The sequence below is a fragment of the Ambystoma mexicanum genome, chromosome 1p, assembly GCF_040938575.1.
Source record: "Ambystoma mexicanum isolate Mex_15411 chromosome 1p, UKY_AmexF1_1, whole genome shotgun sequence".
Taxonomy (NCBI): Eukaryota; Metazoa; Chordata; class Amphibia; order Caudata; family Ambystomatidae; genus Ambystoma; species Ambystoma mexicanum.
Window position 1 is genome coordinate 753,432,797 of NC_090921.1, and position 12,257 is coordinate 753,445,053.

General features: G+C 47.6%; 1 protein-coding gene across 16 annotated transcripts in view; it reads right to left on the reverse strand.

Annotated features, from left to right (window-relative positions):
• The window catches only part of CELF3 (CUGBP Elav-like family member 3), a 331,245-nt gene that overhangs the window by 104,355 nt on the left and 214,633 nt on the right, over window positions 1–12,257 (reverse strand). For 11 of the 16 annotated variants that reach the window (XR_011304210.1, XR_011304211.1, XM_069650631.1 and 8 more), the window contains 2 exons: window positions 10,073–10,135; window positions 9,810–9,889 (listed from right to left, as the gene is read on the reverse strand). Coding sequence is in view for 14 of the 16 variants with exons in the window: in XM_069650631.1 (XP_069506732.1) it covers window positions 9,810–9,889; window positions 10,073–10,135 (143 nt within the window). In the remaining 2 variants the exon portion in view is untranslated. The remainder of the gene's footprint in view (window positions 1–9,809; window positions 9,890–10,072; window positions 10,136–12,257) is intronic. The other 5 variants (XM_069650653.1, XM_069650679.1, XM_069650645.1 and 2 more) reach the window with 1 other exon arrangement.

The window sequence follows — 12,257 nt, forward strand, 5'->3', positions numbered from 1 at the left end:
GATAATATTGATTGTAACCAAAGAAAAATAGCATTTTTCTTTGGCAAGGAAAGTTGAATTGTTTTTCGTACTATTTCTGTTGCTTTTGCCAGCTGAGCATTTGCTGTAGAATAAATGGTCTCTCTTGAAGAATTTTCCTTGTCACATTGCTTCTTTTTAAAAAAGGAACATTATTGTGGTAGCCCTTCTGAAATTAGAGCTCTCACAGCAATGTTTCCTGACCTGCAAAATGCGCTGGTATCCAAGGGCTGGAGGCATTCACGGAGCTCTCATGGTGTACTTTTCTTCTGACCTGTCATGTGCTGCTATACCAGTAATCGGACTTCCACAGAGCTCCCACAATGCGCCTTTGTCCTGACCTTTCGCATACTGCTCTGCCCTAGGTGAGGCCTCCACAAGCTGTTGCAATTCCTCCATGCACTGCTACCCCAGTGCTGAAACATCAACCGATCTCTCGCAATGCACCTTTATGCGTACCCTCTCCAGGCACTGCTATCCCAGTGCTGAAACATCAACAGGGCTCTCACAATGCACCTCTATGTGTACCCTCTCCAAGCACTGCTACCCCAGTGCTGAAACATCAACCAATCTCTCACAATGCACTTCTATGTGTACCCCCTCCAGGCACTGCTACCCCAGTGCTGAGAAAGGTATTACCCAAATTGTTCGGACACAATTGTTCGAATGACCCAATTGATCGAAAGTCAAGGGTCCGAATTGACCTTCGCACAATTGACTGCATATATATATATATATATATATATATATATATATATTTTGCTTTGGTTATATATATATATATATATATATACATATATATAGGTGGGTTGCGGGGGGTTTCCCCCCGCAGATATGTAACAATTGACCTTCACAATTTGGTCAATTGTGCAAAGGTCAATTGTGATTCGAACAATTGTAGTTCGAACAATTCGTGTACATCCAGAAACATCAACTGATCTCTCACAATGCACCTCTATGCGTACCCTCTCCAGGCACTGCTATCCCAGTGCTGAGCCATTAACAGGGCTCTCGCACTGCACCTCTATTTTGATCTGGCATGTACTGCTACAGAAGCACGGGACATCCACCAGGCTCTCTCAATGCACCTCTAGCTTCACCTTCAATGTACCACTGTATCAGTACTGAGTCTTTCAAACAGCTGCCACAATACCCCTCTATCCTGACCTGCAAGACACTCTTCTGTATCTCAGTACTGTGACATCCAAAGAGTCTTGCAATGTACATCTATCCTGACCTGCAGTATCCACTCCTATCCCAGTCGTGAGGCATGGATGGAGCCCTCACAGCATACTCCTGCTCTTACCTGCGCACTTGCTATTCTGATTATGGTATGATGGCCAGGTTATATGAAATAAGCAGAACACTCGAAATTAATTTCTTTTCTGACCTACGGAGACAAGCACCGAGATCCCACTGTGTCCCTCGTTCACGACTTGCATCGCGCATTAAGGACGGGGTTTAAAGCATATATTTTTGGGTGGCAACATACCTCAAGAGGCAAATCACCTGTGGAACAAGCATGTTCACATGTTCGAACCCAGAAGGGGCTGAGCTGCTCTAACCCCATTCTGAGGTAGAGAAAAGATCGTTGTGCCACCGTAATTCTGTATCTTTACTGTTCGTACGCCCACGTTTTTAAAAGAAGCACTGCATAATATTGGCCAAAAAGAAGCCCTTTAACTGTGGAAAAGCATGGAAGGCTGTGCGAACTGTCTGTAAAGAGACTTGGGTAAACTGATAAAGGGGCTGATTCATGAAATTATTTGCGCCAAAAAACAGGGATTTGTGCACCATTCTGCCCGCAAATCCCCATTTGTTAAACAGGGATTTGCAGGCAGAATGGAACACATATCCCCGTTTTTCGGCGCAAATAATTCCACGAATCAGCCCCAAAATGTCTGTACGTGTTCAGCAAAAGTTGCCAGTACATGTATGTGTGTAACAATGAAGTCATCCGTTCTAACCCATATAAGATAGCTCCACGGGTTGATGTGCCTGCTTCCAAGGTCTTGAGTAACCAAGGGTCCCAGATTCCAATGCCAGTGGGTTCGTCCAGTGTATGCATGTATAATCTGCAGGTTTTAATAGCAGTAGAGCAGTTCAGGGGTTAAATAGCTTGCTTTAGAGGTCTGTGTGTAACTTGTGATATGTGCTATCCCATATCCATCGTACAGTGTGAATGTGTGCCCTCAGTTGCAGTCAATGGTATGTGGCACACTTACGGATTAAAGGGGATAAACATCGGCGCGTATGCAACGTTGTAATGTTTTAATTGCTTTGTACATATAATGTCCACGTCATCACAAGCATAACTGGTTGAAACGTAGACCAGGCTCTTCTCCGTGTCTTGCAATGATACCTCACTGTGTTTGGAGTTCATCACTTTTCTAATGCAAAGTTGCATGTAGTGTCTGTACTGTCACGTGCACAGAAGGTGAGAACGCAGTCTCCCACACTGCTGCTGCAAGGCCATACCAGCAGAGGGCCGCTTTGCACGTGCCTCATAAAAGTAATGGTCACAGGCTCCATTTCTACGGTTCCAATTCCCGTCAACTACCTCGGTGTAGAAAGGTCTGTGAAAAATCCTGCTGACGGCAAATACAATACCAGAAGGGCCAACGTAAACTTTCATTTTTCTAAGGTTGACTAAATGAGTACCTTTGAATGGGTAATAGTATGTTACTAGACGACTTGAAAACCCCAGAGCTATTTGTATAAAAGCAATTTAATGCCCTAAAAATGCAAGTTAATGCCCAAAATGGGAAGTTTGGGAGATCGGAGCACGTGGGTATTTCACGTCTTCTGTGCAGTTACTATCCTATAACAGAACCCCCACCCACCCTCCACATCTCCCCCAGCAGCCTGACACATAAGCCATTACTCTCTCAAATAACAAGCAAATACCCCCAACAAAAAATATAGGAAGTAAAAATAGAATCAGACACATGGGTGGGCTGCCCCTGCTTTCACTGGCACAGCTGCCTGGATATGTTCACATCAGTGGCACCAGCAGAACATGGCAACAGGAAGGAAATCCAATATTACTGCCTAATCTGAACTGGAACGTACATGTAAAAAGTCATTTATTATTTACATGTATTACTAGGTGCAAGGAAGTATGTATTACAAAAAGGTATCCATTGTAAAGTTAAACTATAATTTTAATTGCTTGAAAAATACGCCAATACCCAACTTTTTTACTACCTATAAAACCATTTTCCTCTGAACTTCAAAAAATACGGATTAAAATAGTCCCACTTCAGAATCCTATTCGGAGTCTTGCTCCCAACATTAGAGAATTGAACAGAGGGACATTTTGGGGCATGTGAAGGATTGCTTCCAGTTTCCAATTGCTTGTTTAAACGCATTGGGCAGAACGTATTTTAAGTGAAGGAAAACGTAAAACGCGTGTAAATGCAGGGCTGGGGAAATATTCTATACCCCCCTGACCCTCCACCCTCCCAAGAGATCAGGAAAACACCAAGAGGTCTATTATTTGCCTGCTTTCTCCTCCTTGCCCATAGCAACAGCAGAGCTGCCTACCCTATCACATCAACAGAAAATAGACAAACCAGATGGGAGGTCTTAAGGGTATTCCCAGAAACCCACTCTGTTCACCCACTTCCATGTGCTTCCTTCTCCTTGCCATAGGCAGGATAGTAAAGCAGACTTCTGACTAAGCGCTTCCACCCTCTAGCTGTGCATAAAAATAAACTAAGTAGCCGTCCCCTGAATACATAGGAAGGCATCACAGAGGCATGCATGCAGCAGCCTTCCACTGACCAATCCAGGGTTCGAAATTGAGATTAATTGAGCAGGAGCTAAAACCAGCTCCTGGGTGTCGAGCATCACCCAGTAGGCAGGAGCTACCAGAGATGCTCCTTTAACTTTCTGTCCATTTTCTATGAACCATTGTGTTTAAATGTGCATTAGATGTGTTCTAATTCTTCTTTATTAACATTCTCAAATACTCAAAATTAATGTCACATTTACATCTTTGGAAGGCACCAATTGGCCCTAGGAGCCAAAAGTAGATCCTGGTAGCTGTTAGTTTCAAGCTAACCAGGCTCTACTATAATATGATATGATCTTTTATTTGTATCGCGCTCGTACACAAGTGTTTCAGAGCGCCACAAGGCAAGGGAGGGGAGCAGGGGAGAACACAGCACAACATAAAAACGATCTTAATAGGCCCAGTGACATTGAGAACACGTAAGTGCATGGGAAAGGGAAAAGGCAAAAGTGCATGGAAGGGGGAGAGTGGAAAGTGCAGAGCAGATAAATAATAATAAATAAAAATAAATAGAAAATGGAGGCAATAAACTGTGGTAGTGCAGCCAGCAAGTGGCAAGTGCTATGTTTAAGGCAGCAGACTGGGTAAGTCTGATAAGTGCAGAAAAGGAAGAAAAATGGGGGGAAGAGGGGTGGCTGTATGGGTACAGATACAGTCCCCAGTTCAAAGGGTGGCCAGGAGGCAGTGCAGGAAGGTGGCAGGGTGAGCAGTTACCTGGGCCCAGGGGACAGAGGGTGGCCAGGTGCACAGTGCCAAGAGAGAGCAGATCAGCAGGGTTGAAGGGGAGCAAAGGCAAAAGCAAAGAGGAAGGTCATGAGGTGCTTCCGGAACCGGAGATGGTTCTCCTCAGGTTTTAGAGAGGCAGGGAGGCTGTTCCAGAGGGAGGCCCCAGCCAAAGATAGAGATCTACCCCCAGCTCTTTTCTTTGAAAAACAATTGACCCGGAGGGAGTTAGAGGTAGAGGAGCAAAGAGCTCGAGAGGGGAGGTATTTGCGGAGGGATAGCTGAAGGTATTTTGGACCCAGGGCTCAGAAAGTCTTGTGGACAATGCAGAGGGTTTTGAATTTTATCCTTGCATCCACTGGGAGCCAATGGAGAGATTTCAGAGTTGGAGAGATACGATCCAGGGCTTGAGGCCAAGGACAAGTCTCGCAGTCCTGTTCTGGATAAGTTGTAGAGGGCGGAGAGTAGAGGCAGGTAGATTTAGAAAGAGGCTGTTACAATAGTCCAACCTAGAGAGAACCAGAGCTTGGGAGACAGTGAGCTTTTGAGGGAAGGAGAGGAAAGGCACAGTACCTCTGAGGAGGTGCAGTAGGAAGTTTGACTTTTTATAGACCTCAGAGATATGGGCCGAGAAGGAAAGGATGGAGTCAAAGATGACCCAAAGGTTCTTAGCCTTGCAGGTAGGGGTAGGAGGAGGGCCAATGGAGGCCGGCCAGAGAGTGAAGGAAAAGGATGGAGATGGAGTGCTGATGAGGAGGATCTCCGTCTTGCTGCCATTCAGACAAAGATCATTGGTGGCACACCAATCTTGAATGGCAGTTAGGCAGTCAGAGATGAGAGAGGGAGAGGAGGTGGCCGAGGGCAGCCGGAAAATGAATTGAGTGTCATCAGCGTAGCACTGGAAATTTGAGCAGAAAATGGCAATGCAGTGAGCGAGAGTTGCCAGGTATTGGTTGAAGAGCCAGGGTCAGAGGTTAGACCCCTGGGGAACCCCACAGGAGGAGAGGAAGATAGATGATAGGAAGGACCCCAGTTGGACCTGGGAGGGTTGATCAGAGAGAAAAGAGGTCAGCCAGGCCAGAGCCTTATCAGTGATACCCAGGTTATCATGGAGACTGTTGAGCAGGATGGTGTGGTTGACCGTGTCGAAGGCAGAAGAGAGATCAAGAAGGATGAGGACAGAGGGCCTGTTAGAGTCCAGGTTGGAGAGCAGATCTTCACGGATATTGAGGAGAGCAGTTTTCGTGCTTCTGGCTGCTCTGAAGCCAGACTGGTGGTCATGGAGACGACCAACAGAATCTGAAAGAAGGCTAAGCTGAGAGATGGCCAGCTTTTCCAGGAGTTTGCCCAGAAAGGGGGCAATGGAAATTGGGCGATAGTTAGCCGGACAGGAAGGATCAGCCGTGGAATTCTTGAGAAGAGGATGCACAAGGGAGTGCTTCAGAGGGGAGGGGAAGGATCCTGAGGCAAAGGAGTGGTTGCAAAAATCGGCAAGGGCCGGAGCGAGGGTGTCAATGTGGTCCTTGATGGTTTTGGAGGAACAGAGATGAATCTGTTTTGATGAGGCTTTCATAGATCGGACTTGTCTAGCAACGTCGTCAGGGGAGGAAATAGGAAAGGAAGAGAAGGATGGTGGGGTGGTGGTTAAAGGGGGATCTGCAAGTACAGACTGAGAGGGAATAGAAGGGTGAGGGGAGGAGAGGGCGGACAGGATGCCCTGGGCTTTAGAGATAAAGTGCAATCCAATGGAATTGTAGAGAGCCTGGGAGGCAAGAGGAGGGGTGGAGACCTCTGCAGGGTTGGCAAGCTCCTTGCAGATTTTAAAGAGTTTGGCCGAGTTGTTGGATGCCGCAAGGACACAGGCTTGAATGTGGGCTTTTCTTAGTGTGGACAGAGAGTCAGTATTGCCTTTGGAGCAGGCAACAGGCCAGTTTGTCAGAGGATGAGCAAGAAGACCTCCATTTCCTCTCAGCCGCCCTACACTTACCTTTAAGTGTAGCTAGGTCGGAGTCATACCAGGAATTGCACTTGGCTTTGGGCTTCAAGCGGATCCTCATGACAGGGGCAAGAGCATCAAGAGTATCAGATATAGAAGAGTAGAGAAGGGACAGGGTTGAGTCAGGGTGAGTCAGCCAGAGGAGGAGGAGGGGGAGAGAAGGTGGCAGAGAAAGCCTCAGCTGACACACGCTTCATAGGTCGGATGTCCGAGAAAGTAAGTGGCAGTGTTGCGGTAGGGTTGGCTTGGGGGGAAGAGAGTGAGAGATGGGACGAGAGAAGGCAGTGGTCACTCCAGGAGAGAGAAGTGGTCAGAGGAATAGAGAGGGGGAGGCCAGGGGAGATCAAGACATCAAGTGTGTGTCCTGCAGAGTGCGTCAGGCCAGAGGGGAAGATAGAGAGGGAGAGGGAATCACAGAGGTTGCGAAAGAGCAGAGATGAGGGACAGGGAGAATCGAGGTGAATGTTGAGGTCACCAAGTAGGAGGAGTTGAGGGATTGAGGCCAGGAGAGGTCAGCCCACTCAGAGAGAAAAGAGGTGATTTGCCCGGGGGGGCGGTAGAGAGTAGCAACAGTAAGAGAGTGGCTAGGAGAGACTGAGAGCCTATAGACAAGGCATTAAAAACAGGAGTAAATCTGAATGGGAATGATAGTGGCAGGCATCCACTCAGGAAAGATCAGGGCTATGCCCCCTCCAGGTCGAGGGCATCTGGGTGCAGAGAGGATCTTGTAGCCCTCAGGGAATAGAGTGTCAAAGCTTGTGACAGAGCTAGCCGTGAACCATGTCTCCGTAAAACCGAGGACATCAAAGTCCAGTTCTTCAAGGAGGTGGCAGATGTCAGAGGAGTGTTTGACAGCAGAGCGAGAGTTTAGAGTGGCAAGATGAAGAAGGTTGCCGGCCTTAAAGACCTTCTGGGGAAGGGTACAAATCAGAGGTACGCCCTTCGGAGTTGTGGAGGAAGTCTGAAGAGGGGCAGAGGAGGAGGAAAAAGTAGGCAAGGTAACCAGTGAGTGAGAGGAGGGCACAGCTGGAGATGAGAGGAAGTTGATGAGGAGAGGGAAACACCGATCGAAGAGGAGGAAATTGGCCTAAGGACCTTGGACCATGACAGTGCCATTTAGGTAGACATTAAGGATGATTCTGGTGGAGTTGAAAGAAGCCATAAGGACATCCCAGTGAGTGCCACCATTAACCGGAGAGGAGGAGGCAGGACAAAGCACAGAGATCATATGGGGGGTCCATAGATCCGGCGAAGGAACAACAAAGGGGATGTCGGTGAGGCTCTGTCTGGAAGAGGCGCTGGTATAGGTATCAGCGATAGGGAGACCGGGGTTGGAGGCCAAGATATCCTTTTTAAATGTCTTTTTTCCAGACTTAGTGAGAATGGAAGGATAGTTGATAGAGAAGCAGTTGGAAGAGATGGGAGAAACAGAAAGCGCCATGAGTAGAAAAGAGAAGAGGCAGAGGGAGAGGGAGGAGTAAGCAAGTAAAGCAGTATAGAACAGTCCCTGGGCTAGCAGGTTACAATCAATGGCCAAAAGTTAGATGCAGAAATACACTGAAGTTGAACTTTCGAGTAAATGCAAAAATACACTCAGTTCGACTTTCAAGTAAATGCAAAAATACACTCCGTTTGACTTTCAAGTAAATTCAAAAATGCACCCAAGTTTGACTTTCAAGTAAAATGTGAGACCAGTAATTAAGGAATTTAGAGTGGTAGTCAGATGGTAGAGGTGAGTATAGATAAAGCTGCAAATGAGTACATGACAGGGAAAGTTGAGTCCCCTCTGAGAAGGAAGTACAGGTAAAGCAAGGAGGGAACTAACCCAAACAGAATATGGTAAGAGAGGCATGGCAGTCCAATACTCCAGGGGTAGCAGCCTCAGTGACAGTGCAGGTTTGGCTGTTGCAGAATCTCATGTTGCAGCCTGGAAAGCAGACATAGAAGCTGACAGGGACCTTAGAAAGTGGACCTTTGAAACAAGGGCTGGTTGAAGCCTGCCGGTCCCCCGATTGGCTTGAAAACAAAGCGAACAGCCAATCACTGCAGACGATGGAGGGAAGCACATTAGATACACAGCCTCATGCAAACAAAAAGGGTAGGCAGCTATGATGGAAAACCTCAAACACACTGTGAGGCAGCAGGAAAAATCCATGTCATTGAGATGAGACAGTGCAAATAAAAGCAGCAGAAGGTTAGAACACACTGGCCATTTGCACAGTGTCATTTCCGAAATTAAAATGGTTTGCAAAGTGAAAAAAGACCACAGTGTATTTTCCGAAATTTCGTTTTTCTTTTTAAAAGCTTCTTTTTGTTTCTGGTGCTGCAGGGACAATGGCAGTGCACCTACCTGGTGCAGAAGGCGTCCGTGGGCCCAGCAGATCGGGAAACTTAAGGCAGATGGAAGAGTGGGAGCTTCAGGAAGACCTTGAGCTCCGTAGGATGTAGAAGGCAGAAAGCAGGGAAAAAATAGCTCCCAGCTCCCCTCAATTTCGAACCCTGTCAATCAGTAGGGTGCTAATGAATGGAATAATTTCATTTGTGTTCCATTGCACTGATGGAGGCAGAGGTAAAAAAAGACCTTGAGAGGTTGGGTAACAAAAGGATGTCCCATCATACTCCACTCAGCATTCGTGCTGAGCTTCGTTAAGTCATTAATTCACAGGATTAATAGAATGTTCGGACATCATTGGATATAGCTGGGCAGTGAATTTGCTCATACACTCACTCCTGGCTGGGCCAATGTTATTCACATGTCAGACTTTGCAACATAAACAAAGAGGCAGAGTAAAATTAAACTAGCAGACAGCTGCTGTAGCACTACCTTTGGTAATGTGGGAGGAGCTAGTAGGCCTTGAAATGGAAAGGCCCCTACACTCTATCGTAGACTCACAGCAAAGACCCTCTGAAACCATCCTTACTGTGACAAGTCCACACAGACCATGAAGATAGCCAACCCACTTCTACAAACTCAACCCGAGAGGATGGAGTAATATGGCTCAATATATCCAATGTCACCCCTGATGGATAAAATCTGTCAGCAAGAAGAAGAAAGAAGGTCCATCGTAGAGAGCACAAGGGGATCCGAGGTAGGCAGGCCAACAGTGGGCATCTGACAGTGCAGATACCAACATGTCTACTTCCTCTGTTATCTGCCTCATTGCCACTCCCTTCACAGCGGTAAGGCTTTGGCACCACCAACTCGCAAGCTTGTTACAAGTTAAACATGAAACAATATATACATCACACCATTCCCCAAGAAGATTGGATTCTTACCGGTAATGTCCGACTGCCGTGCAACGTGCTGATGGCGGCCTGAGCCTCCGCGTGGGACTGGAACTTGACAAAGGCACAGCCTGGGGAATGGTGGGAGGAAGAAGAAATCATGATTTGCACTGGGTTGTTTCTGGCAGGCAGGGAGCCCAGTGGCAGAAAAAGACCTCTGTTAGGGACACAACGAAAAAACATGCACGAACTGACGTATACGGACACCCAGGCACGCACAGCCACTGCACAGACACCCACAGCAACACACAAACCTGTGCTTGCGTTGGCGTGACCGCCTGTCTGTAAAGCACTTGGCGACCTTACGGGATTGGGAGCTATGTAGGTACAAAACGAGCGTTAGTGGTGCAGGTGCAGAGGTGCAGGCACACAGCTTGCCAGATTCACGCATGCAGAACCACAGGCCTAGCGCAGAACTTTATGCGCACACGTACCCATGACAGACATACATACAAGTATCTTAGTCGAGGTGCAGGGAAATGTGTGTCCAACTACCACTGCATGCATACAAACATCTCCAAGCACAGGAACACACAGATGCAGGCACTCCTGGAAACCATGAATTAGGCACATCATGCTGGTTTACGATCAGACATCTGAAGAGTGAGTGACTGGTATGCTAGTTGCTGTTTCATTCTTTAAGACTTTCTATATCAGCTTGTTGCTCCTTCAAGAGCCCACAGTCCACCAGCCTGCCCAGGTTCTAGGAAGAAGCCTTTATCTGTGTGCATAGCATTGGCTCCCAGGGTCCCCACGTGGGCTGCCTGAGTGTTTGTGTGAACAGAGGGCCCATTTGGCAAAGTTAGGACCTCACAAGGTTTCCTCAGATTTTTGATGCTCGAGTATTAACTGAGATTTCCACCTCTAGGCAATATGAGGTTGAGCAGATATTTGATGGTGGAGAAGACAGCACCTCTTCCAGGGATGGGACAGTTTAAGATTAAAGTGGCGTTTAGTTTAATACCCCTCGAGTGCTGCTATTGGCAGTCACAACAGGCAACCTCTCTGGGAGGAACACACCATTAATATAAGAGTGTGAGGCTGAGGGCAGGGAGTGACTCCGCAGCCTGGCAACATGGCATCATACATTGAAGTGTCTGGGTCTCAAGGGTCTCAAGGCTGCCGTGTACTGGAAGGACAGTCGATGCTTTGCAACATTGTTTAGTTGTACTGGGAGGCAGATGCATTGCTAGGGGAGTGGGGCTGAGGGGGCTATAGCCCCTGGTCTTTCTTTTGGTTGTAGCCCCAAATAGAAGCTCTGGGGCTACAATCAAAAGGCTATAGCTAGCACCGAGTCCCAACACTCCCGATATTAGCGGAGTCCGTGAGAGAGTCCAGTCTGCTGCAGTGTGAGCAGGAGAGAGGAGCTGCAGCTACGGTCTACGGTCTCTGCTTTCAGTGTCTAGTGTGCCAGTGTGCCTTTAAGAAAAAAAAGCACAATTGCCTTTAAAAACATCAGAAGAGCGCGGAGCGCGCGCGGAGTCCGTGAGAGAGTCCAGTCTGCTGCAGTGTGAGCAGGAGAGAGGAGCTGCAGCTACGGTCTACGGTCTCTGCTTTCAGTGTCTAGTGTGCCAGTGTGCCTTTAAGAAAAAAAAGCACAATTGCCTTTAAAAACATCAGAAGAGCGCGGAGCGCGCGCGGAGTCCGTGAGAGAGTCCAGTCTGCTGCAGTGTGAGCAGGAGAGAGGAGCTGCAGCTACGGTCTACGGTCTCTGCTTTCAGTGTCTAGTGTGCCAGTGTGCCTTTAAGAAAAAAAAGCACAATTGCCTTTAAAAACATCATAAGAGCGCGGAGCGCGCGCGGAGTCCGTGAGAGAGTCCAGTCTGCTGCAGTCCGCTGCAGACTGCTGCGGCTGTCGTCAGAAGTTAAGTTTATAGGTAAGTGACTTTCATGGGGGACAACAGGCCGTGGACAAGGCTTAACAAACCCAAATATCCTTGCCTCTAACTCACAGTAAAATCATGGACATTGAATTGCATTCAAATAGTATCAATAGAAGTGACCTTGAAACGGAAAGTGAAGCAAGACAAAGTTTACCCCTCGATGAAATCGAGAGAGGAGCTGAGAGTAGCAGATCGGGACTGATTAATCCCGTTCTTTCCGCTACTCCAACCACCATCTTAACCGTCCAATGCTTTACGCCCACAACCTCGGAAGAGTGTACAGATGGCGCAGCGCCGGACTCAATAGAAGCCCCACCTTTTGTGGAGCCCGAGACGGCGAACGCGCCGGTTTCAGTTGAACTTGTAACTGAACTTGCCCCAGCCAAGACGCAGGTCGACGCATGTAGAGCCACCATTTTAGCTAACTCAGATGTGGAATCATTGCTAATACCGAAGCAATTATACCTGCGTGATCAAGCATTGCCTGCAAACGCAAACGCATGCGAGTCTGCTGAGAGCTTAGTGGTCTTGAAGAACGAAATGGACGGAATGGCAAA